Source organism: Nansenia antarctica (genome assembly GCF_963989245.1).
Source record: "Nansenia antarctica genome assembly, chromosome: 14".
Classification (NCBI taxonomy): Eukaryota; Metazoa; Chordata; class Actinopteri; order Argentiniformes; family Microstomatidae; genus Nansenia; species Nansenia antarctica.
In genome coordinates, this window is record NC_137684.1 from 28,505,947 (window position 1) to 28,532,520 (window position 26,574).

The 26,574-nt window shown below is 45.6% G+C and overlaps 1 protein-coding gene across 1 annotated transcript in view; it reads left to right on the plus strand.

Moving 5' to 3' along the window:
- The window catches only part of madd (MAP-kinase activating death domain), a 52,970-nt gene that overhangs the window by 20,912 nt on the left and 5,484 nt on the right, over positions 1-26,574 (plus strand). Inside the window, exons 13-34 of the mRNA XM_080544968.1 lie at positions 2,862-3,001; positions 3,556-3,660; positions 5,093-5,110; positions 6,780-6,839; positions 9,351-9,462; positions 9,912-10,098; positions 10,442-10,592; positions 11,095-11,301; positions 12,970-13,026; positions 16,391-16,503; positions 17,039-17,122; positions 17,654-17,809; positions 18,015-18,138; positions 18,684-18,746; positions 19,158-19,278; positions 19,625-19,730; positions 19,922-20,032; positions 20,154-20,261; positions 20,768-20,932; positions 21,520-21,592; positions 22,771-22,877; positions 26,450-26,519. Coding sequence (XP_080401094.1) covers positions 2,862-3,001; positions 3,556-3,660; positions 5,093-5,110; positions 6,780-6,839; positions 9,351-9,462; positions 9,912-10,098; positions 10,442-10,592; positions 11,095-11,301; positions 12,970-13,026; positions 16,391-16,503; positions 17,039-17,122; positions 17,654-17,809; positions 18,015-18,138; positions 18,684-18,746; positions 19,158-19,278; positions 19,625-19,730; positions 19,922-20,032; positions 20,154-20,261; positions 20,768-20,932; positions 21,520-21,592; positions 22,771-22,877; positions 26,450-26,519 — 2,438 coding nt within the window. The remainder of the gene's footprint in view (positions 1-2,861; positions 3,002-3,555; positions 3,661-5,092; positions 5,111-6,779; positions 6,840-9,350; positions 9,463-9,911; positions 10,099-10,441; positions 10,593-11,094; positions 11,302-12,969; positions 13,027-16,390; positions 16,504-17,038; positions 17,123-17,653; positions 17,810-18,014; positions 18,139-18,683; positions 18,747-19,157; positions 19,279-19,624; positions 19,731-19,921; positions 20,033-20,153; positions 20,262-20,767; positions 20,933-21,519; positions 21,593-22,770; positions 22,878-26,449; positions 26,520-26,574) is intronic.

Sequence of the window (26,574 nt, forward strand, 5' to 3'; positions counted from 1 at the left end):
TTAAGCACATGTAAAAAAAAAAACTGAAAAATGACTTTGCCTACTGGTTGCTTTGACTACTTTTCACCAGCAGCTGTCACATTTTTTCCTTCATAAACACACACCTGGTATGTGGTCCTGTGGCCCTGGTTCAGTTGCTCAAACTGGCTCTTCAGGACAGCCTGGCGCTCTCCTCTCTTCTGGGCCCGGCCCACGTAGACCCGCCTCCCGTTTATCTCCTGGCCGTTCATCTCCTCGACGGCCCTCTTGGCGTTCTCGTGCCTCTCGAAGTTGACGAATCCAAAACCCACGGATCTACCAGCGCCATCAGTCATGACCCGGACGCTCAGGGCCGGTCCGAATCTCTCAAACCTCTCCTTCAGGCGTCGGTCGTCCATATCCTCCCCAAAGTTCTTGACGTACACGTTAGTGAACTCTCGCTCTTTGCGAGACTCCGCAGAGGCATAGAGTGAGAGCATCATAGTGTCTCTCTGCTGGGCTAAGTGTGCAGCTAAAGCAGCCTGGTTCTATTCTTCCAGGCCTAGTGAGGCCTAATTACTAAGTGTCAATGCGGTGACTTTCGGATAGCGAGAGTTGGAGAAAAACTGTGAGAAGAACGAATAACTAATCTATCTATCAAGCTCTTCACAGAGGAATGACAGGTAAATGAACCTGAAATGTGTACTGCAGCTGGATTCTAGAACCCCAGCTGCATGTTCTACACTGTTATGACATCACATGGTGACATCCTTAATGACTGAAGAATTCTAACTTTGGTCATTGTTACATCACAGATAGGGGTGGGACGATTAGAAAATGTCATGTCACGATTATCGTGGGCAATATAATCGCGATCCACGATATTATCGCGAGAATTTAAAAAAAAAAAAAAAAAAAAAAAAAACTTTTTTTTAGAATGCCAATAAAACACACTGTAATCACTTTAACTTAGATTTTGTTGTATTTGTATTGAATCATGTTAATAACATTAACATCATTTTAAAAACAGCTTGACAAAAATAAAAATCTTTAATAAAATCTTAAATAAGGTAATGATAAATTATAAGGTATCACTGCATAAATAAAGGAAAAAAATACTGTCAAACAAAACTTGAACACTGACACTTTTCTGTCATCAAACTGAGTGCTAGCCTTGTGGCTTAGAGACTTGAAAGCTTCAAGATAGGTTAAAGTGCAAATGTGAGAAATCTCAATTATTTTACTATTTATTTATAACATACGATTATGACATCCTCCCTCTCGCCAGTTTGGGGCAACATAGACTTCTCCCCTGGTGCCACGGATAGGGGTTTCAAGCGGTGGGACAGCAAAGGGATGGTTACTATCGGACATTTATATGATACGGAAATACTACTTTCATTTGACCAATTATGTAAGAAATATGACCTACCACGAAATGAGTTTTTCAGATACATTCAGATACGAAGTTTTTTAAATAGCCAAAAAGACACTGGCCTCTGTCACCAACCCTCTCCGCTGGAGGAGATAGTCTCTGCTGGAAAGACGAGAGGCATTCTGGGGCTTGGGTATAGAGCACTTTCGAAATATGATAAAGGCAAACCTGCATTTACGCCCAAAGACTGGAATAATGACCTGAACATTAATACTGATGCAGCAACTTGGTCACTAATATGGCAATCGGCAAACGACATCTCAATCTGTAATAGGACGAAGGAAACGCAATTTAGACTACTACAACGTTTGCAGATTACTCCCCAACTTAGACATAAAATGGATCATAACAAATCGGAAATGTGTACAAAGTGTATTACCGAGGTTGGGAGCTTTGTTCATTGTGTTTGGACTTGTAGATATATAGATGATTACTGGAAAGGTATAGTGGATAAAATTCATCTAATTCTAGATGTTACATTGGATAAGGACCCCATGTGTCTATTGTTTGGGTTGCCAGACAAACAACTTAAAAGTATGCATTCCAAAAGACTTCTGTGTATCCTCACTTTTTGTGCAAGGAAAAATATATTGCTGAAATGGATAGACTGCAAACCGCCTACAATAGCTGGATGGCACAAGGTAATTTTTGATATGATTCCTATGGAATATCTGACATATAGGTCTAAGTGTAAGATAAAGACATTCTATAAGATTTGGTCTCCGTTCTTAGATTATATTGGTACCAGACTGGCTGCCATTGTAATGAAAGGTTTGGTGGATTACACTCAAGAAAGTACACAAGACTAATGTGTAACAGATCTACAATGTATGGGTCACAATATTATTTACTGTGCTGGTGTTGTGCTGCCACTGTGTTTAGGACTGTAAGACATGGATGCTGTCTCCGATGGGGGTGATCCCCCCATATATTATGGCATTTGTTGTGTCATTTTCTTTTCTGTTTATTTCTGATATGTGACATGGCCTCCTCCCCCCCCTGTTTTTTTGTTTTTGTTTTGTTTTTAAACATTTTCTGTTTATGGACAATGTACTGCATAACAAAGTGCAAAACTAGTTTTCTACTATTAATGGGACAATAACCTCCCCCACGGATACTAGTTGTTGTTGTTATGTCCTGTTGTGTACATGTCTCTGTGAAACACTGTGAAATATTAACCCCCCCCAAAAAAACACGCATAGGTCACATACATTAATACATACAATAAAAACAGACAGACAAAGCAGTGTTTATAAAAGGTAGTGCCTATTTAAAAAGTCCAGTCATTTAAAAATAATAATTCACCCAAAAAACAAAAACAAAAAAAAAAACGATTATGACGATTATTCAACTAATTAAAATTCTCCACGATAAAGTTATCGCGGGTGTTTTTATCGCGATTAACGATAAACACGATAATCGTCCCATCCCTAGTCCATTTACCATTACCATTTGTTTCCCCTGGCAGGGCTGGGCGTCCCCTGCGTCCCAGCAGCCTGAGGCTGCCCGGGGAGTCAGACGGGGAGGGAGACTCCAAGAACAGCTCCCTGAACTCCACCATCTCCAACAACAGCGGAGACGGCTTCGGAGGCCTCATGTCCTTCGCCAGTGAGTCTCCCGGACCAGGCTGCCTGCTGCTCACTTTAACTTTCACGTTTGGACCGCTAGCGTAGTCATAGTGATACTATGTTCATGGCAGTGTCTAATTTTCCAGTCTTAGTTTAACACTACTACAGCCGTGCCTATTTTACCTACTAGTAGAGCCGCATTGGGGGTCAAATAGACCCCCTTTTTAGAATGTAAATCTGCTATTTACACACAGAGATCACTAGAGGGCGTTTCTTTTTTTAGCCTACCTCCGACACAGAAAAACTGCAAAACAGTTTATTCTGAAGTGATTTTGAGAATGTAAGGATACTGGGTGGTAAATATCTAGGAAAAGCCATGAAAGGAGCGTCCTGAAATTTGATAGAGTGCAAAGATCTAAAAATGTTTACTCACAGGGGTCACCGTGACCCCTCAAGGCTCTTCTAGTGTTAAGGTTCAACTTTTGACCGCTAGCCTAGTCAGAGTGATACTATGTTTAAGGCAGTGTCTATTTAGTTCCAGTCTTAGTTTAATTGTTTGGGTTTTCTACTCTCTCTCTCTCTCTGTCACTACAGGCAACCTGTACAAGAACCACGGGACCAGCTTCAGCCTGTCCAACCTGGCCATCCCCAACAAGGCTGCCAGGGAGGCCAAGACCACGCCCTTCCCCAGTCTGAAAGGTACGCTGATACAGGCTGGGCGGGTTACTGGAACCTTCTCTGTCTCTCCATCTACCCTCCTGTTCTGTGTCCATCTTCTTCTTCTTCTTCTTCTCTCTCTCTCTCTCTCTCTCTCTCTCTCTCTCTCTCTCTCTTTCTCTCTCTCTCTTTCTCTAAATGACTCATCTCATCTCTTTCTCCATTTGACTCTGGCTGTTTTCACCGTCTACTTCTGTGTCTGTGAGGTAACGGCAGTAAAGTGGCTACAAGCTTTGCTCGATCCTCATTGGCTGTTAAAGCAACGTACTTCATCGCGTCACGTTATCGAAGCGATTTTTTTGCCGCGGTTGCAGAAAATAGTGTGAATGACAAAATGAGCACACTTCAGACTTCAGATAGAATGGAAATAGAATGGCTTCTATTAATATCTCTTTTAAAAGGAAGATATCCTTTGACCTGAGTGCATGACATGTCATTTGTATCATTTGACCTGCTGCTGAGAAGAAAAGAGACTGAATTTGATAAAGTAAGAATGGTGCTTAGTAGAATATCTATGAGTTCTATTCGGTTGTTAAGTCGTGACGTGTTTCCGGGTCCAACGTTGGCTGAGGCGCTCTCTTTCGAAATGCCGCAGTAATAATAACAATTCATTATATTTGTATAGCGCTTTTCCGAGGCTCAAAGACGCTGACAATATGGGGGAAACGGGCAAGTCACAGTGCTGTGTCCCTTGTTGTATGAATAGATCCGAGTCTAAAAAAACAATTGAACTGTCATTCTACCGTTTTAGTACACTGGTACTCTGATGCAGGGAATTTTTTATTTGGACCCGGAAATTGCTTAACGTCACGCGTGACGTCAGACTTAACAACCGAATACTATTGACAGGATGTGAAGACGGCGTTAACTAACCTCATCAGGTCTGGCTCCTCCTACTGACATGTCCGACCCATCTCTGTTCCCTGACTTTCAGTGCAATACTTCTGCAACTTTCTTGTCATAGATCTTTACTTTCTTTCTTCTCCTCCTTTGTCTTTGTTTTTCTTATTCTTTTCATTTTCTGAATTAATATTTATTTTTCATACGAAAAAAAGAATATTTTCATTTCGATTTAGAAGAAGAAGTGGAAGAAGGTTTGTTGAAATGTTTATTTTTTAGCCTGATTTAGCTAGAACAAAAACTCTTTTGTTCTCCCTCTGGTTGCCAAACTGATAATATGGCACTATTTTCGAGGTGGATATTGAGAATTTGACTAAGATTTTTTTTCTCTCACGTACTCAGTCTTAGACAATGTTCCTACGTGGTTTTCTGAATGTAACAGGAACATTTCGGAGAGAAAAGAAGAAATGCATGTGTATCTCAATAAGTGACCACACAGTGTGGAATAGCTGCCACAGCAAACCAACCTTGTCTTTCCTTTCATGGTGATGTGTGTTCTGTCTTTGTCGTTCAGATGACCCCGACAGCCCGGGTATGTTACTGTCTGATGTGGTATAGTGTGATAGTGTTGATCTGCTTCTACTAGCTCCCTCTTTGACCCTGTTACGACCTACGACCCCTCCCTATCTGACTCACTGTTAAACTAGTCACACACGTAGGTTTGGGATATACCTGTATTGTCTCATATCTAACATATAGCCTAGATATAGATAACTCTCATGTATATCCATGTCCCTTCTCTCTATTCCCCTCTCATTCCTCTCTGTGTGTTTGGGTGGGGGAAGTGTTCCTGATGTGTTAACTCACACATTTACAGACAACAGATTTTTTTGTAGTCGCCACACAAACTCCTTCCATCTCTCCCTCCCTCCCTCCTTCCATCCCTCCCTCCCTCCTTCCACCCCTCCCTCTCTCCCTCCCTCTCTCCCTCCCTCCCTCCCTCCACCCCTCCCTCCCTCCTTCCCTCCCTCTCTCCCTCCCTCCCTCCACCCCTCCCTCCCTCCCTCCACCCCTCCCTCCCTCCTTCCATCCCTCCCTCTCTCCCTCCCTCCCACCCTCTCTCCCTCCCTCCCTCCTTCCATCCCTCCCCCTCTCCCTCCCTCCCTCCCTCCCTCCCTCTCTCCCTCCCTCCCTCCCTCCCTCTCTCCCTCCCTCCCTCCCTCTCTCCCTCCCTCCCTCCCTCCCTCTCTCCCTCTCTCCCTCCCTCCCTCCACCCCTCCCTCCCTCCTTCCCTCCCTCCCTCCCTCCCTCTCTCCCTCCCTCTCTCCCTCCCTCCCTCCCTCTCTCCCTCCCTCCCTCCCTCACCATCTCGGTGTGGCAGTTTCACCAGGACGGGGAGTTCCCCCCTCCCCTCCTGCAGGACTTCAGGGGTTCAATCCTCTTCCAATTCCACTCAGTTTAAAGGGGATGAATTGATATTCAATTTCCTGGAGTGAGGGAAATTCGCCGTCATTTTCAGTGAGGAAGATATGTCATATTCATGGGATGGGATTTGAAGTTCAAATCATTTTCCTTTTGCTGGAATCGAGCCCCCCCTCGTGTCACCTTGCTTGTCGGTCTCTCCGTTTGTCTTCCTGTCTTTCTGTGTTCCTCTCCTCCTGAGCTTTTCCCGCCGTAGTTCATTGAAACAGATCTGCCAAATCTGTCGGCCGCAGTGCAGAAATGTGTCTGTCCATGGCGGCCACCAGCAGAGGAGTTGATCCTCCACATCTGTAGTTGGTTGTCAGCGGTAACGCTACTGCTCACAGATGTAGCAAGTCATGGAAACATGGCACCCAGCTCTTATCCCAGCTCACATCCAGACAAAACCCTCCCCCCCCCCAATTATAGATTATACTCCAGTAGTATAATCTTGTCGGCGTCTAGACTTGGCGATGAGCTACAGTATCATTTACTTTTTGGTTTGGGTCGATATCGATACTGCCCCCGCTCCTCCCCCACCCCTCCCTCCCTCCCTGTTTCTCTCTGCTTCTTTCCCTCTCCTGCTGTCTGTCCATCCATCCATCCATCCATCTCCCCTCCCCTCTCTCCGTGCCATGTGAGTGTGTGCATGTTGTCTCGTGGTGTTTCGTTCGTGGGGGTTGATGTTGATCCGACTGGTTCTGCTGTCTTGGGGCCCGGGTGTTCCCTACTCTGTCCCCCCCCCCCCCCCCCCCCTCTTTTCCTGCTGCACTAATACTTTTGGGTTTTGTGTCTGTCAGTATTTGGGCTAAATTCTCTAATGGAGATAATATCAGAGGCCGGCCCGGGAGGTGGAGAAGGTGGGTCACCGCCTTGATACCTGAGATGAGATGCATGTTCCTCCTACCAGCCAGCCAATCACATCTCTCCCAGCATCCTCCTCTCCCTCCTATTCCTCTCCTTCCTCTTCCTCTTCCTCTCTCTGTCTCTCTCTCCCTCTCTATCTCTGTCTGTGTCTGTGTCTCTCTCTCTCTCTCTCTCTCTCACACTCTCTGTCTGTCTGTGTCTGTGTCTCTCTCTCACACTCTCTCTCACTCTCTCTCTCTCTCTGTCTCTCTCTCTCACACTTTCTCTCACTCTCTCTCTCTCTCTCTCTCTGTCTCTCTCTCTCACACTCTCTCTCTCTCTCTCTGTCTCTCTCTCACACTCTCTCTCACTCTCTGTGTCTCTCTCTCTATCTCTATCTCTGTCTCTCTCTCTCACACTCTCTGTCTCTCTCACTCTCTCTCACTCTCTCTCTCTCACTCTCCCTCTCTCTCTCTCTCTCTCCCAGCATCTCCCTCTCTCTCTCTCTCCCAGCATCCTCCTCTCTCACTCTCTCTCTCTCTCACGCCCCTCTACGTGTCCCAGAGGAATCATCAACCCCACCATGGCGTCTGGTCGTCTTCCACCATCTCACTGTGACCGTCGCTCTAACTACTAACCTCGTCCTGTCACCACGCCACGTAACCCATCCACTGTCCTATAGTTGGGGGTTGGGCCCTTAACCACAATCTTAGTTCGAGCGAATGACGATTTTGATAAGCTAAACGATTTGAAAACGCTTGTCTTAGAAGAGTAGCCGTCTGGCCGATACGATGGCATTTCAGGAGCCAAACATTGTTCAACATCGCCTTCTGCCGTGGTCGTAGTACTGCACCTGAGGAACTCGTCGTGTGCGTCAGCAAAGCTGTTGTTTTTTCCGAGCCAAGCGAGAAGCCAGATGCCTCGGCTTGGCAAGCCCGTCAAGTCACACACAGACCTGACCAGGTGTCGTCTTACCGTGCCAGGAGTGTCTAGAGTCTGGCACGCGAGATTACCATGCCAGAGAAAGCAGGCAGGCCTCTGAGCCCTTGTCCAATCAGAACTGCTCCCCAGGAGGTAAGGCCTAGATGTCTTTTTTTCCCATGCTGCAAAGTGAAAGCTGGTGTCGATGAATTAATATTTCAGTGAAGCTCTCTATTTAATTCCTGTGGGTATCAGGCTAGATAGACAGATTAAAAAACAATGCATTTTTAGAAGCGCCAAGAGTAGGATGTTGTTGTTGTTGTTGTTGTTGTTGGTATGCCCTACCTCTGAAACTTGTGGACACGAGTTTGGATTGCAGCAGCTGTCGTTGGGCGTTTAGCTGTCTCTGTGTGGCTGGTTTACTGACTACCAGGTTCTGAGCCAATGGAATGACGATTCCCTCAGTATAGCTGTTCATCTTCTTGAGACATTTTGTTGGGACACAATGACATCACTGTCAGATGAGGTGTTTGGTAACATGCTGTCATAGACCCTACTTTAGGCCATGGTATAGTAGTAGTAGGCTAACAGCTGATATTGATGGGGAAACTGTTTTTTTATTTTTGTATCCATTTTGTAAGAGGCCCTGTCTGCATAAATGTTAAATCTCTTTATCTCTTACGGTACATGTGGGAAAACTAGGGTTAAGGTTAGGCGCTAGGGTGACTTGGTACATGCTGGCATGTCTAACCCTAACCCTAACCTTAACCCTAACCCTACCCCTAACCCTAACCCTAGTTTTCCCACATGTACCGTATTCCCACATGTACCGTAACATATATATATATATTTATTTTTTATTTTTTATTTTTTATTTGTATTATATATATATATAACAATGTTAGCCTAATAATCAGTTTGATCAATTTGTTCCTGGGCCCAACCCCTACAGGTAGTCCCACTCACACTCCCACGGTTCCTTCCATGTTTTCCATCCGTGTCTCTGTGTGGTCATGTGATTGTGATGCCTCGACCTTGACTCGAGGCATCGACCAACCCCAGCGTACGCTGTGTCTCCATGGATACCTGGGCCTTTTTAAGTTTGATGTCGCGCGGTTAACCAACCCATCTCGTTTCTGCATGACCCTTGTCATCACTTGTCCGTCTCGTTGCCATGCAGACCCTCCTTGACCTCTCACCTAGCCTCTGTTCTCTGCCAATGTGTGATGACCCAAACACAGACACATCTGACTTCCTGTGTGTGTGTGGCGTCCTCTGACCCTGTCCTCCACCCTCTAGTGTGAACATTACACCTGTAGCTCCTTTAGTCATTAGTACCCCCCCCGGCGACAGTAACTGAACTGTGTGAGAGTGTGTGTGTGTGTGTGTGTGTGTGTGTGTGTGTCCCGTTCTCATTGTAATATATGTGTGTGTGTGTGTGTGTGTGTGTTGTGTTTTATGTCTCTATTAGTCTGTGATGTGTTAGACTTGTGTCTGTTTTATGTCAGTTTTATGTGTACCCCCATTTGGGTGCGTTGTAGTAGAGTTTTAGGTGTGTGTGTGTGTGTGTGTGTGTGTGTCTCACGGTGTATCTGCCCCCCTAGGTGCCCGTGGCGCCCCCAGGGCCCTGGTGGACCAGAAGTCGTCGGTCATCAAACACTCCCCCACCGTGAAGAGAGAGTCCCCCTCCCCCCAGGGACGCGTCAACAACACCAGGTATGTGTGTGTGTGTGTGTGTGTGTATGCAGGGCTCCCACGGGTCCTTGAAATCTTTGAAAGTTTGTGAATTTGAGAAAAAGAAATCAAGGTCTTAAATGTTTTTGAAAATAGACATCGGTCAATAAATATATATACTATATATTCAAAAATGTTTTACTTAGCTCGTCAACTAGTAAATAAGTCTCTGTATTGCTTAACTTGACACATATTTCACAATATATTGTTTTGCTGTGCTGTGGTAGAGAAGGCAAGAGACCATCTAGTGTTCACACATTCAAGCCTCTCTGTGAGCGGATAGTTCCTATTATATAAATTCTGTCTCAAACTATGCCGTGTTGGGTCCTTGAATTTGAGGGAATTGAGTCTTGAAATGTCTCAGAAGGTGTGGGAACCCTGATATATAGAAGGTCAAACATGTTTAAAACATGTGTGTGTGTCTGCCCCAGTGAGAACCAGCAGTTCCTGAAGGAGGTGGTGCAGAGTGTTCTAGAAGGCCAGGGCGTCGGCTGGCTCAACATGAAGAAGGTGCGCCGCCTGCTGGAGAACGAGCAGCTGCGCGTCTTCGTGCTGAGTAAGCTGAACCGGGCCGTCCAATCAGAGGAGGACGCCAGGCAGGAGATCATCCGTGACGTGGTGAGAAAAATACATTCTACAACAGCATGTTTGGATACTGGATTCTGATTGGCTAGCAACAGTGGTAAATAGCCCAACAACAAGGGAAGCTGCCAGGTGAAATCATGAATCGGCGGTTCAAGCCCCGGCTGGCCACATGTTGAAGTGTCCTTGGGCAAGACACTGAACCCCAAGTTGCTCCCAGTGAGCGGGCCGGCCGGCGCCTTGCATGGTAGCTTGCCTACCTCGCCATTGGTGTGTGAATGTGTGTGTGAATGGGTGAATGAGAGGCCGTTGTAAAGTGCTCTGGATAAAGGCGCTATATAAGTGCAGTCCATTTACCATTTTGTACTTGACTCCTCAGGAGGTGAACAGGAAGGTGTACAAGGGGATGTTGGACATCCTGAAGTGCACCGTATCCAGCCTGGAACATTCCTACACCAACGCAGGCCTAGGAGGCATGGCCAGCGTGTTCAGTCTCCTGGAGATCGCACGCACCCACTACCAGACCAAAGGTAAGACAGCACACACCCACTACCAGACCAAAGGTAAGACAGCACACACCCACTACCAGACCAAAGGTACCGTCCAGAACAACCTCACACACGACGCGCAAACGGTCATGACATCATGTATCTCACACAGTCCAAATCAAACGGTACTGTTCACATTGTGTTTCATGACCCCTTTTACATTTACCATCTGCAATTATGTATGCCTCGTGACAACATGACTTTGCGTCTTGGGGCGTATCATCACGGTGGCACGGCCAAAAAATCACACTGTGTGTGATTCTGAAAGCTGACTGTCACCGAGCTATCAAATCTTTTCAACCTCACACTACTGTAACAGGGTGGTAAGCTGAACAAAACTTGGTGTCCTTCCTCTTGGTGTCCTCATCTCTCCACTACTCTCCCCCCCCCCCCCCCCCTCCTTTCCTTTTTCTTCCTCTACTCGGTGGACTGTCTGTCTTGTCCTCGAACCGACTTCTCTTTGGTGGCGGTACCGACCCGGTAGACCCAGAGAAACGCAAGCGGAGCCCCACCGACAGTGCGGGCAGCCCAGGCAGCAAGGAGAGCCCGACCAGCCGCGTGGAGGGCCCCCGCCCCCCCGGCCTCCTCCTTGTGCCCCGCCTCCAGCTGCCTCACCCCGCCTCGGGCAAAGGCAGCGCCCACCACTATGACACCCGGAGCCTGAATGAGGAGAATTTTATTGCCTCCATTGGTGTGTAAAACCCCCCACCCCACCACCTCCCCCTTGCATGCGCTACGAGAGACCCCCCTGCCCTGCTCACTGACCTAACCCCCCACCCCCCCTTGCCCACCTCTCTCTCTCCAACCAGGCAACCAGGGAAATCCCCCCCTTCTTAAAAAAACTAAAAGATCTCGCAGGTGTCATGATATTCCATTCACGTCGACCTACACCAAGTGATGTTTGCCCCCAAAGTCAGTTATAATTGTAATTGGACACTGACTGGTTGTTGTATAATGTTTACCCAATTTCAAACGCGTCTTAATTTGAGATCTGGCCACGGGTAATGTTGCCGTGTGTACGGGATCCAAATAGCTTTTGAGAGGTGTAGGCGTGTGTGGAATATTGCCCAGCCTGGGTTGTCGTGTGTTTGTTTGTGTGTGTGTGTCCCCTCCCCTCTCTCCGAATGTTGGAACGTGAACGTGCGAGTCCCTGTTTGCCGCCTCCTCTCGTGGGGAGTCCCTCGTCCCTCTTGTTTGCCCCCTCTCAGCACCGTGAAACGCATGTGTTAGTTTTCCTTTCCGTTCTCTCCTTCTCAACTCTGCAGTCCTGTGCTAAGGAGACGGGAGGCGTGAGCATGGGCAGAGTTCTGCTCCTCGCCTCTGCAGTCCTGTGCTAAGGAGACGGGAGGCGTGAGCATGGGCAGAGTTCTGCTCCTCGCCTCTTCGTTTTTAACTGCAGGTTTCTGCCAGTCGTTTGCTGTAGAAGTGGCAGCTACTCCCTCGAAAGCATGGAGGGTTTGAAGCATCGCTCCCCAGTAAACAGTCCCAAGAGAAAAAAAAGCCAAATTTCAACGTTCTCAGGGTGGTAGTCGAAGTCACTGTCGACACTCAAACTAGTGTGGTTAGTGTCGAACTGTGTGGAAAACTAAAGAAGCCTCGGTTACCACCTTCCTCCTTAATTCTCGAGCGCTACTTTGGGTCTGTATACAGGGGACAGATTCACCCAACCACCCTCATGAACCCCCCCTACCTACCCACCCTCACCTACCCTTCTCCCTTTTCTCTCTTTGGGAAGATGCACCTTCAATTCTACGGAATGTCTTATTTTTTTAATTTTATTTTTAATTTTAATTTTCGTTTGAGACTTGCACCCGCCTGCTTCTGCAACAGCTTCCATTCCACTTGCTGGCTAGCTGGCTGGCCACTCACCCCACATCCCATGCCTCTTTCAGAAAGCACCTGGTTCTCTCTCACCCTGGTTCTGGAGATCCACACACTCCTGGGCAGTAACTTCCACCCCCTAGGTCACTTTTAGGGGGGGGGGGGGGGGGGGGGTTACCCTGTTACTGCCCTCCTGTGTACTGACTCTCAGGGGCCATGGTCCTCCGAGAGCTGTGTGGATGTGTTGTAATGTTACCTTAGTAGCAGTTACTGGCAATGGACAACATTTCAGATCAAACAAGAATGATCATACACAACCTGTTCCATGTTGCCAAACTGAAATGTTGAGCTACCTGCAAACATTACAAAACGTCCTTGATTGGTAAATGACAGAACTTTTTTTTTTACTAATGCTTTAATTTTGTTTTATGTTGTTTATGGTTTTCTCTAATGCTCATCCTCCATACCTGCTGAATTCAACCAGCTCTCTGACTCTCTCTCTGTCTTTCTCTCCTTGCTTGCAATGCATCTTGGGTAGAATTGTGGAGCAGGCACCGGGATAAGGATAAGCAAAAAGCTATGGAAAAACAACAGAGTAAGATATTTTTCCACACACCGAAAAAAAGACTGGGGGGTGTCGCATCACCGCCAGCTGTCAACGTTTACAACCTCTCTCTTTCCTTTTCCTTGTTTTTAATCATAAAACTAAGTAATTAAAAATACCCTTTCTAGTGATATACAGTAAACAGTAGCATGTTAGCATGGATAAAGTGATTATAGGAATGTAGGACTTCTTGATTTGAGATGTGGGTGTAAGACTTTTGTGTTAAAGAGGAAGTTTACCTGAAATCCATTTTCAACCTTCTAAAACACGCTCATACCGTGTTAATATGAGTTTTTGCACTCTGACCTGCTCTACTACGCCAGTGGTACTCTTGCACTGTTCAACAGAAGGACCTCACAGGGAATCTTAGGAGTTGTAGGAATTGCCTCAAACGGGCTGTTTCAAACATGGGCCTTATTAGGGCATACAAAGCGGGATATATTGACTCGTTTTTTGTGTGAATATGTCTACTATTGACTAATGAAAACCGCAAATCTACTGGATTACAGGGTCTGATTCTGCTTTAACTTGTGCGTAAATCAAGTGTGAGTGAAACTGAAATCAGTTTCCATAGTTACCCATGCACATCTCAAATCAGGAGTGTTGAGTAGGCACAAAACATGATTTCAAAGAAATGTTTCATACCTACTGAACAAGAACTACGATTTATTACATACAAAAGTTCGGAAACGTTATTTCTGGCGGTTATTCCTCCCCTTTAATAATACCAATTGGTATTGTCATGCATTCGTGGAATGAGCAACACAGTTAAACGTGTGGTTAGCGGCCCAAAAGAATTTGCAGGAGATTTTGCCATTGTACCTTGTTGTAAAGGTGTCTAATCAGGCTTTCCAACGATATAAAATACAATACCAATTGGTATTATTAAAGGGGAGGAATAATCGACAGAAATAACGTTTCCGAACTTTTAGTTGGGTCCTTTTCCTCTCCTAGTCTCATCTAGTATGTGTGTGCCAACATAGATCCTTTCCTATTGCACTGGACTGTGAGATTCTGGTTAAAACGTTAATTGCGTAGACATTTGATTGTGTACACTGCAAAACGAAAATCTAAGATGAAATATCTTAAATTAAGGCAGTCAGTATATGCTTGGGTTTTTTGGTCTGATTGCACTAGTTTTAAGATATCTTTTACTTGTTTTAAGAAAGTCTTGACAAGTGAAATTTTCCCTGTTCTGTTGACAGATAACTGTGCTTATTTTAAGTCATAATTATTTCCCCCATATAATTGCTTGTTTTTCTTGTTTCTGAGAGCTGACTTTGTCGTGTGTGTAGTGGCACTCGACTCACATTTGCTATTAAGATTTATCCTTGAAAAAGACTGAGGTATAGGAAGGACAGAGGAGCCCAGCCCAGAAGATGGTAAGTCTGGCAGGGATGTTAGAATCACTGTGTTGGAGTGCAGATCTATGCAGCTGTGTTGACTGCAGTAAGGGTTATAGTATCTCTGGACCAGTGGGTTATACATGGTTGCTTATACTTAGAAACTAAATCCTTGACAATGTTGAGTATTTCAGAGGCAGTTCTGGATACTTTTCACAGCATTCTCAAGGTGATATTGAGATATCACCACTGCACACTTTTTTAGGAACACTTACTATACTAATACTGGGTAGGTGCCTTCCTTTGCTGTTAAAACAGTCTCAATTCTTTGTGGCGTTGATTCCACAAGATGTTGGAATCCTTCCTTTGAGATTCTGGTCCATGATGACATGATTGCATCACGCAATTCCCACACATTTTTCAGGTGCCCTTACAAACTGTGAATCCCCCATTCTACCACATCTCAAAGGTGTTCTGTTGGATTCAGATCCGGTGACTGGGAAGGCCACTGAAGAACACTGAACTCATTGTCATGTTCTTGAACCCAGTTTGAGATGACTTTTGCTTTATGACATGGTGCATTATCATGCTGGAAGTGGCCATTAGAAGATGGGTACATTGTGACCAAGAGTTGTGACCATTGTGACCATTGTGCACATGGTCAGCAACAAAACTCAAACAGGCTGTGGTGTTCAAGCGATGATTGATTGGTATTAACGGGCCCAAAGTGTCCCATGAAAACATTCCCCACACCATTACACCACCTGAATGAATGAGAAGGTGTACAGGAGGTGTTCCTAATAAAGTGTTCAGCGAGTGTCTCTAAAGCATAGATTTATTTTTATTTTCTCCATTAATTGGCATTTTAGTACCACAGGAATGGTTTATCACACCCACCTGAAACGTAATCCTCGCTTACAATGTGCATCGAACGGTCTCTCTGCAACGCTTACATCCCAGACTCCGACTGGTGTTTCAATTGAGCGAAATTGTGTGAAAACAGAAAACATTCGGTTTTCCCATAAGAAGCCTGACGAAAGAATCACGGTTGTGTTCAAATAGAACAAGCTCTCCCTACTGTCTCTACTGTCTTGCATGCCCTAACTGCCTGTGTCCGTATGTCTATTTTCTTTCTAACTTGGACTGCGTTTGTAACTTGGCTAACTTGGCTATGCAGATTTCTTGTTGCACATCAATTTTCTTTCATGATTTTAGTTACTTACTCTCCGCTTGATCCTCCTCGACCATCACATGAGGTACCTACCTGGCCCGTTTGAAAGCTTACGTCTGTACAGCTTCCGTGGGAAATGTGTTTTCTTATCCATCCTGTTTACATCGGACGCCGTAATCTGACACTTTAGTCTGACTAATGGTTACTATGGTTACCTGAAAGCCCCCCCCCCCCCCCCGCGCTACCGCAGATAAAGTAAGGGAACAATTGAAGCTTTCCCGTCGATTCATTTCACAACAAATGTGAGAAAACAAACTGGCACATTTATTGTAATTAATGTCGGGGGTGTCATCTCAGTGGTGACCTAGCTGCCCAATTGTTCCCCTCTTAACACTAGAACAGCCGTGCCCTTTTTACCTACTAAAAGAGCCGCCCAAAAGAGCCGCCTCGGGGGGTGAAATTACCCCCTCTTTACAATGCTCAAGCTGCTATTTACACACAACGACCATTAGTTGGCCGCTTGTAAATTAGCCTGCTTCCTACACAGCAAAATAGCTTCATACTAGCTTATCCTGATGTGATTTTGAAAATGTAAGGATACTGGGTGGTAGAACGCCACATATCTAGGAAAAGTCATGAAAGGAGGGTCCTGAAATTCGAGTACAAAGATACAAACACTTTTCTTTACTCACACGGCTGTTCTAGTGTTAAGAGGAAAGGGCAACTAGCTCACCCTTGAGTCGCCCCACCGCCAGGTCATGTGACACACTGATAGGGGTGTGGCACATTAGTAGGGGTGTGGCCGTGGTGCGTCTGTCTGACGGCAGCGTCTGTCCTGCAGGGGCGGAGGGGGCCAAGCAGCATCACCGCCCCCCCGAGGGACACGCCGACACGGAGGAGAAGAAGTCCCAGATCAGCGCAGACAGCGGCCTCAGCGTCACCTCCGGATCTCAGGTCAGCACCAACAAATAACGACATATAATATACAGTACTGTATATCAACAGGGTTCCCACAGGTCCTTGAAATCCTTGAAAGTTTGTGAATTTGAGAAAAAAAAATGTGGGTCTTAAAAGTTTTTGAAAATAGACATGGGTCATTGAAAGTGCTTGAATTCCCCTTTCTCTCCCTCTCTCTCTAAAATGTTTTACTTAGCTCGTCAACTAGTAAATAAGTCTCTGTATTGCTTAACTTAACACATATCTCACAATATATTGTTCTGCTGTGCTGTGGTAGAGAAGGCAAGAGACCATCTAGTGTTCTACACATTCAAGCCTCTCTTTTTAATTGTTGTCTGTGAGCGAATAGTTCCTATAAAATAAATTCTCAACTAGTTCTGTCTCAAACTATGCCGTGTTGGGTCCACCATCACTACACCACCATCATGAGACCGTTGACCAAGACTCTCCCTTCGTTTGCTTCTGTCTGTATCCACGTATCTGTTCACCTCTCTCATTTCCTTCTGTCTTTCTTCTTCATGCTGTTTTCCAGAAGAGCGACACAGAGTCGGTGACCAGCTCTGAACCTCCCCTGCTCACCAGGAGCGCCAGCCAGGACTCGGAGGCCAGCACAGTGGTAGGGCATGGCCAACGCAGAGACAACGTCATCCTCACCACAACCCTAGTCTTTACAGTCGTACATACAGTATTAAACATGCAACATGGTCTTGGGGTTACCACACATTGCACACAGTGTTGGGGAATTCCAAAGTACAAATAGAGTGCAGAGAAAGCAGTGAATAATGGGACATTATGAAAAGAGGGGGGGGGGGGGGCAAATCTAGCAATGTGAACTCAGCATTGCTTCTCAAGACTCTTACACAGTAATTAGTTGAGACATATGAACTCACTGCCAGTTTGTTAAGCAGAACCACCAAAGGATCATATCTACTGTAAAACTATAGAGTAAGCGAGTCTAGATGCAGAATCTTCTACCGATTCTGAAACATTCCATTATGTCCGTTTATGACGTCATAATTCGGCTGCGGGATTTGTAGGTGAGGAGGAGGATTTTGTAAGATCTGATTTGTTGAACAACTGAGCCCTGGTAGAGTCTCCATTTTCTCACACAGAATTTTGACCCCTGACCCCCCCCCCCCCCATGTAGATAAGCAACAGCTCCGGGGAGACGATGGGAGCCGACAGCGACCTGAGCAGCACGGCGGGGGATGGGGGGGGCAGGGCCCCCGCACACCTGGCCCTCTCCAGGGGCACGCTCTCCGACAGCGAGATAGAGACCAACCCGGCCACCAGCTCAGTGTTTGTGAGTGTCTGCCTCGCGCCAGTAAACCGCAGGGCTCCCACGGGCCCTTGACATCCTTGAAAGTTTGTGAATTTGAGAAAAAGGTCTTAAAAGGTTTTAAAAGTTTTTTAAAAATAGACATGGGTCATTGAAAGTGCTTGAATTCCCCTCTCTCTCTCTCTACCTATTTGTCTGAATGGGTGATATTTTGGTTGTGTTTCCTCAGGGGAAGACCCATAAGCTGAAGCCTCCGACCAAGAAGGAAGTGGTGCCACCGGTGGTCAAGGGGCCTCCTGCCCAGCCTGCAGAGGACATCAGCATGAGGATCTACCTGTGTGAAGGCCTGCTGGGTAGGTGCCAGTTGGTCTTTGGGTCTAGTCCCTCCCTACTCAGGCAGTCTGGTATTGAAACTGAAATTCATCGGGATCCCTCTAGACTAGAGTGCAAAAAAAACACTACGTTGTGAATGAGGCTGGGTTGCCTTGGTGGTGCTTCCCACCCCCCCCATTTTCTTCTCTCTCTCTCTCTCTCTGTCTCTCTCTGTCTCTGCCTCTCTCTCTGTCTCTGCCTCTCTCTCTCTGTCTCTCTCCCTCTCTCTCTCTCCCTCTCTCTATCTCTCTCTGTCTCTCTCTGTTTCTCTCTCTCTCTCTCTGCCTCTCTCTCCCCCTCTCTCTCTCTCCCCCTCTCTCTCTCTCCCCCCCCCTCTCTCTCTCTCTCTCTTTCTCCCTCTCTCTCCCCCTCCCTCTCTCTCTCCCTCTCTCTCCCCCCTCCTCTCTCTCTCTCTCTGCTTGGCCATTAACCCTCTCACTGCTGTGCCCTAACCGTCTTCGCTTCTTTCTTGCTCCTCTTCCTCCCGCTGCTCCTCCTGGGAACGGGGTTCACCTCCGTCTCTCAGGGCGTGACAAGAGCTCCATGTGGGACCAACTAGAAGACGCTGCTATGGAAACCTTCTCTCTGAGTACGGCTGACCTTTCACCGTTCACCTTTGTGTGTGTGTGTGTGTTTTGGCTGCATGCTTTGCCCATCTGGGCTGGGTGTGGGTGTGGGTGTGTGTTGTGTGTTTTGTCTGTGGCTTATAGAGCTTAGATACGCCAGTTTGCCATTCACCAACACCTGTTTCTGGAGCAGTTTATAACCAAGGGAGGATGTCTTGTCTCCTCAAAGACAAAAAACACAACAATCCAAAACATATTACGAGGGTGTGATGGTGGTTCAAATTGGTGTGTGTGTGTGTCGTGTGTCGTGTGTTTTTGTGTGTGTGTGCTTGTCGTGTCTGAGTGTGTGTAGATTTGCACATGCCATTGTCAGATAAGCAGTGTGTGTGTGTGTGTGTGTGTGTGTGTGTGTGTGTGTCTGTGTGTGTGTGTAGGTAAGGAGCGCTCCACCCTGTGGGACCAGGTCCAGTTCTGGGAGGACGCGTACCTGGACGCTGTCATGCTGGAGAGGGAGGGGATGGGCATGGACCAGGGCCCCCAGGAGATGATTGACAGGTACATTATCCAATTGGTACACAGAAAAAAAACAGCGTCAGAAGACCTGAGAGCTCTATTGGGCTGATATGCTAGCAAAAGACCTGAGAGCTCTATTGGGCTGATATGCTAGCAAAAGGTCTTTCAGATATTCTGGTGCTGTGCCAGTGTATGAGAGCTTTATAAACAAGCAGAAGGATCTTGAAATCTATTCTGAACTTAACAGGAAGCCAGTGTAGAGTCTCTAGAATAGGAGTTATGGACTTGGACTTGGACTTTATTTTTATTGTCATTGCTACAGTACAGGTACCAAACAACGAAATTTAGGAGGGGAAATTTATATGAGCTCTTCTGATTGGTCACACAGGTACTTGTCACTCGGGGACCACGACCGCAAGCGCCTTGAGGAAGACGAGGACCGTCTGCTGGCGACTCTGCTGCACAACATGATTGCCTTCATGCTAATGATGAAGGTGGGCCCGACACACACACACACACACAGGCCCCACATAAACACTCTAGCAATCCAATCTATTCCGTCCTTTGATTTTTTTTTTTTTATCATTTGTGTGTGTGTGTTTGTGTGTGTGTGTGTGTGTATATGTGTGTGTGTGTGTGTGTGTGTGTGTGTGTGTGTGTGTGTGTGTGTGTGTGTGTGTGTCAGGTGAACAAGAATGACATCAGGAAGAAGGTGCGTCGTCTGATGGGGAAGTCCCACATCGGCCTCTCCCACAGCCAGGAGATCAACGAGAGCCTGGACAAGCTGGCCAACCTGGTGAGAGGCTGAGGATTAAAAAAAAAAAATAAGCCTGGATTTTCCCTTCGCGACGTTGATGGAACGCCCCCCCAGGACCTGACTCTGCTGACATGTTTAACGTGGTTCACCTGTGTTCCAGATCGGCCGTGAGCTGGTCCTGAGGCCCAGCGGGAGCAGACACATCAAGAAGCAGACGTTCGTGGTGCATGCTGGGACAGACACCACAGGGGACATCTTCTTCATGGAGGTGTGACCCCCCCTTCCTGTCCTCTGGCCTGTTCTTTCACATAAAGACGATAAGAAACGAGACGGGGAGAGGAAGCCTCCCTATGAATATACAATATTGAAATGCAGCATTCACAGGGTTCCCTCGCTGGTCTTAAAAAGCCTTTAAGTCTAAAATCCAACAATCCGGGTTATAAGGCCTAAAAAGGTCTCAAGTTTCAGTTATTAGGTAAAAAAAAAAAAATATTAGCTTGTCCTGCAAGGAAATCAGTCTGACCACATCTATTTACGTGGAAATTAATCAAGCTGGAACCAAAAAATGCCAATTCGCTGCCCCCGGGAGAAATTATTGGTGAAAGAAGCTACGGCAGGATGACAAAAAGCTATCATATGGTGTCGCGAATAGGTCAAAAAGTCTATCCAAAGAGGTCTTAAAAGGGTCTAAAAAGGTCTTAAATTTGACTTGTTGATACTTGTTGGAAACCTGCATTAATGTACTAGATTTCATCCCTCTCTCTCTCTCCTCAGGTTTGTGACGACTGCATCGTGCTGCGCAGCAACATCGGCACGGTGTACGAGCGCTGGTGGTACGAGAAGCTCATCAACATGACCTACTGCCCCAAGACCAAGGTGCTGTGTCTGTGGAGGCGCAACGGCCAGGAGACACAGCTCAACAAGTTCTACACCAAGAAGGTGAGAGACCTCCACATGACCTCTGGTAGATGGTAGATGGACTGACTTATATAGACTGACTTATATAGACTGACTTATATAGCGCCTTTATCCAAAGCGCTTTACAACAGCCTCTCATTCACCCATTCACACACACATTCACACACCAATGGCGGCAAGCTGCCATGCAAGGCGCCGGCCCGCTCACTGGGAGCAAATTGGGGTTCAGTGTCTTGCCATGTGGCCAGTCGGGGCTCGAACCGCCGATCTGCCAACCTTGCGATCATTAGACGCCGACTCTACCTCCTGCGCCCTGCATGGTAGCTTGCCGCCATTGGTGTGTGAATGTGTGTGTGAATGGGTGAATGAGAGGCCGTTGTAAAGAGCTTTGGAATAAGGCGCTATATAAGTCAGTCCATTTACCATTTATGTAAATAAATATCCTGCTATTCCCAGTTTAACTCACTCTCTCACTCTCTCTCTGACTTGCAATTGATATGATGTTCATGTTAATAAAATAATAATAGTTATTATTAACATATGAAACACTATATCTGGGTAATGGATGCTCTACTCACTCCCTCTGCCTCTGTCTCTCTGTGTTCCAGTGTCGTGAGCTGTACTACTGTGTGAAAGACAGCATGGAGAGGGCAGCTGCCCGCCAGCAGAGCATTAAACCAGGTATGTGTCCCTGCACAGTGTTGCCAGATGGGATTGTTTTCCAGCCTGACCACCACAGTTTAAAAGCCGCCCAGTGTGATCATAAGTAGCCCAATTGGGTGGGAATACGGCCAATATGACGACACCCCCTTTCTTAATCATTATTTGTAAGTAAGGTGAACAGATAGGAAAGCCTACTTTTATTTGTACTCTTTTATTCTTTTATTCTCTTATTCTTTTATTCTTTTATTCTCAGCCTACTTTTATTCTTTTTATCTTGTTATTCCTAGAAGTTCCTAATCCTTTTGTTTGGGGGGAGGGGTTGTTATTTAAAGATTGTTTGATGTTATTGTTGTCTTGTATGTTAATATCAAAGGACCATGTTGGAAATAAGTGTTCACACTTTCACATGTCATCCCTTGGATTACTGTTTTTACTCGATCCATGAATAAACTCAATCGATCAATCAATCAACGCTCTCTCCTTCTCTCTCTCTCTCTCTCCTGCTCTCTCTCTCTCCTTCTCTCTCTCTCCTGCTCTCTCTCTCTCTCTCTCCTGCTCTCTCTCTCTCCTGCTCTCTCTCTCATGCTCTCTCTCCTGCTCTCTCTCTCTCTCTCTCTCTCTCCTGCTCTCTCTCTCCTTCTCTCTCTCTCTCTCTACTGCTCTCTCTCTCCTGCTCTCTCTCTCTCCTGCTCTCTCTCTCTCTCTCCTGCTCTCTCTCTCCTGCTCTCTCTCTCTCCTGCTCTCTCTCTCCTGCTCTCTCTCTCTCCTGCTCTCTCTCTCTCCTGCTCTCTCTCTCTCCTGCTCTCTCTCTCTCCTGCTCTCTCTCTCTCCTGCTCTCTCTCTCTCCTGCTCTCTCTCTCCTGCTCTCTCTCTCTCCTGCTCTCTCTCTCTCCTGCTCTCTCTCTCTCCTGCTCTCTCTCTCTCCTGCTCTCTCTCTCTCCTGCTCTCTCTCTCTCCTGCTCTCTCTCTCTCCTGCTCTCTCTCTCCTGCTCTCTCTCTCCTGCTCTCTCTCTCTCCTGCTCTCTCTCTCTCTCCTGCTCTCTCTCTCTCTCTCTCCTGCTCTCTCTCTCTCTCCTGCTCTCTCTCTCTCTCCTGCTCTCTCTCTCTCTCCTGCTCTCTCTCTCTCTCCTGCTCTCTCTCTCTCCTGCTCTCTCTCTCTCCTGCTCTCTCTCCTTCTCTCTCTCCCTCCTCCCCAGGTCCAGAGCTGGGCGGGGAGTTCCCTGTGCAGGACATGAAGACAGGTGAGGGAGGACTGCTGCAGGTCACCCTGGAAGGGATCAACCTCAAGTTCATGCACAGCCAGGTAGGATACCTTTACTACAGCAGCTACACACACACACACACACACACACACACACACACACACACACACACACGCACACGCATGAAACATCCCTTTAAACTCCCGATAGCTCTGTAGGCCAACGGATGACCCCTCTTAACCTCCCTTCACCCACCTCATCACCTCTCCTCAACTGTCTCTTTCTGTTTCCTCTCTCTCTCTCCACTCTGTGGCTCACTTCCTCCAAGGTCCGTCTGAACACTTAACTTAACACTTAAGAAAACTTAAGTGGAGCTGGAGTCCTAAAAGGCATTTTTAAACAAATACAATTTGTTTATTTTTAGAAAAATATGCAACAAACGTGTCCCTATGCTCTGAGTCAAATGTGGAAAGCAGATAGATTCAAATTGGGTAAAAACATGTTTAACCTCAGTTAAGTCTTTTGACAGAGACCTTAAAGGAAGAACTCATTTTTGTGCTTTGGCATTTTTGATTTGCTATATGTTCTGTTTTTTTTCTCGGTGTACTCACTAACATTTACGTATATTTTTGGAAATGTGAAGAAAAAAAATGTCCACCTAGATTTGTGTCGTTACTTACCATGTTAATGATGGTGCCAGACCTTATGTTGTTGTGTTCATGTGTGTGGGGAACATGGTGAGGGTTTTATGTGTGTGAGAGGGAACATACAGGGGCTATTGAAAGTCCCTGTCGTTTTTTCCAAATGTTCTTGTGTTATAGACTCAATTTAAAATGGATTAAATAAATAAAAAATATAAAAATAAATGGCATCAATCCACACACAATACCCCATAATGACAAAGTGAAAACACGTTTTTAGAAATGTCTGCAAATGTATTAAAATTGAGACACAGAAATGTCTTGTGCGTACATCTTCACACCCTTTGCTATGACACTCTTAAAATGAGCTAAAAAGCTAAAATGTCATCAACAAATCACTCAATAAGTTTAATTGAGTCCGTCTTAATGCAAGGATAATAGTTAATGTCATTTTGGAATCAATATCTTTGTTTTTATAGGGTCTCTGATTTGCACTTCATCATTATGGGGTATTGTGTGTGGATTGATGCCAATGTATTTTTTAATACATTTTAAATTGAGTTTATAACACGACAAAAGGTGGAAAAGGTGAAGGGGTGTGTTGACTTTCGATAGCCTTTGTCGATAGGTGACCTTGTGCAAAAGCTTTTAATTAATATTTATGTTAACATTCTTTTTAAGTTTGGACTCTTTAGCATATTAACCTTACATGAAAAAAGGCGCCTCTCTTGTACTGGAACTATGAGGTTAATACTGTTGACCATTACAGGTAGATATTAGAGACCCAAAGGAAAGGCTTGGCTCTTAGATGGCAATTATACAATCGGCCAACACAAGAAGGTCATTGCCATGGCACATGTTATTATTTCAAAAGAGATTATTTTATTGTGGGCTAGAAATCGATTATTTTTTTTGTCCACTGTATTGGGAACAAACGATCCAACGTCTGCCAACTGTCAAACCGCTTCCTTGATTTCTTTAGATCGCAGCACACCCAATTTAAACGAGGGCTAATATATTGCAATTGCCAGTCGGGAATATTATTAATTATTATTAAAGTGCTAAGTGCTTGCTTTTTCCTGCCACATTTTCCTTTGCTATTTTAGGACCCTACTTTTTGTTTTAGCATCCTAGCAGAGGGTAGAGCTCGTTGGATTTTTAAAGGGATGGTTCACTATTTTCACACTTAGGTAAAGAGCTGAAAAACAACAACTAGGTCGATCGTCAAAACGGGAGATTTATCTAAAAAACGAATGTCAAAATAGTTAACCATCCTTTCATCTTTTAATAGTTTTTTAGGAACAACTTTTAGGAACAACACAACACACAGCCAAAGACTGTAGTTTGTGAAACCTAGTTGTAAGTTAACTGTCACAACTGTCATGAACAAGCTTGGGAAATTCAAATCACCTGTGTTTGTTTGCGGCCTCATAATTAGCTCCCTAATTAGTTTTCAATCTCTGTGGTGTATCCACAAACCTCGCTGCAGGATCTCCATTCACCTGTACCTGTATGTAGGCCTACTGTCGGTGTGGTCATGTTAAAAGACCAAGTACCTGACAGACAGGCGGAGTGTTCATACCAAAGCGACATGCTAACAGCTAACCCACCACATCGCCACAGCAGGTTCATCTGAACAGCCCAGGCATTCACGTCGGATTAAAATCTGAGAGTGGTGGCAGCCCCGTTTTGTAGGGAAAGTGGTGTCGGTGATTGACTGCCCCCCTTGTAGTCGTCATACCGTGTGGGCCAGTGGTGTTGGTGCCAGCCCTCTTTGCTGGAGGAGGAGGCATGGAGGGCAGAGGGGGGCGGGAAAAGCGGGTAAAAGACAAAAAAAAAAGACGTGAATCCAGTTGTTAACAGTGTAGACAAACATCGTCCTCTCTTCATATTTCTCTAGAGCAGTGGTTCCCAACCCTCTCCTCGGGGCGCCCCAGCCGCACCACATATCTGATCTGTTCCACCACCACCAGCACACCTGATTCAACTAATCAAGTGCAAAGCAATTATGGTTTGTACTTGATTAGTTGAATCAGGTGAGCTGGTGGTGGAACAGATGAAATTATGTGGAGCGGCTGGGGCGCCCCGAGGAGAGGGTTGAGAACCCACTGATCTCGATGACCTATTGGCTAATCGTTCAGGTTGAATTCTCATTCTCCGCGATGATGGGTATTCATTATTGCCATTGATATCGTTATAACCGTTAATACGTGGCGTCCAGTCCCTTAAGGGGGTTTTGGGGGCTAGCGTAGCGACACACCCTGCTGGACTGGAGCGCTTGTTGAGTGTTTTTGCTCTTCTGTCCGATAATAATCCAAACCGTTTCTCTCCCATGCTCTCTCCCCCTGTAAGGAGCGGAAGGTACACAACCTCTGCTGTCTTTTGCTTGTTAGCGGTTTTTTACATTTTGTATTATTGGGTTTCTTTCTTTTTCCTTCTTTCTGTTTTTTCCAGCGTTTTTTTAGCTGTGTGGCAAATCTAAGTTTCTGTGTCCTTGTCAATATCTTCATATGGAATTTCCATGTATGCATTACATGGGCCCATAGCACATTTTTTACATTACAGGAAAACAAAAAACAAAAAAAATATATTGATCGATTAATGAGATAACATCAGTTAGCGTTGCTTCACTGTTGACAACAAATAGCTACCGTAACTTTGCTGCTAGCTATAGCTAGTTAACTGACATGATAGTGTGAACAAAATAGCCATACAATCATTCAGAAGTTATAGTTAGTGGTGCTTTTTTAATATAACGTTGTTTATCCTCAAATGCATTTCTATTCATCTGCCCCCGCCCATGTATGTGTTCAGACATGGAAACTTCTGTATCGTGCTGTTCTTTTGTTTTTGTTAGATTTTGAATAGCTTGCATAATCATATGCAGTAGTATTTTTCCTTACTTTTAGTGTTATTATATAGACTAATATTTAACATTGTTCATTTCTATCTATGAAATGTTTAATTTCAGCCCGGTGTCATTGAGTTGCTAATGTTCTGTCTTGTTGTTTTTTTTTGTTTTTTTGTTTTAGGTTTTCATAGAGCTGAATCACATTAAAAAGTGCAATACTGTCAAGGGAGTCTTTGTCCTGGAGGAATTTGGTAATTACCCCCCATCTACTGATTCTAGGTCTGTACTTGACACGGCAGTAACTCA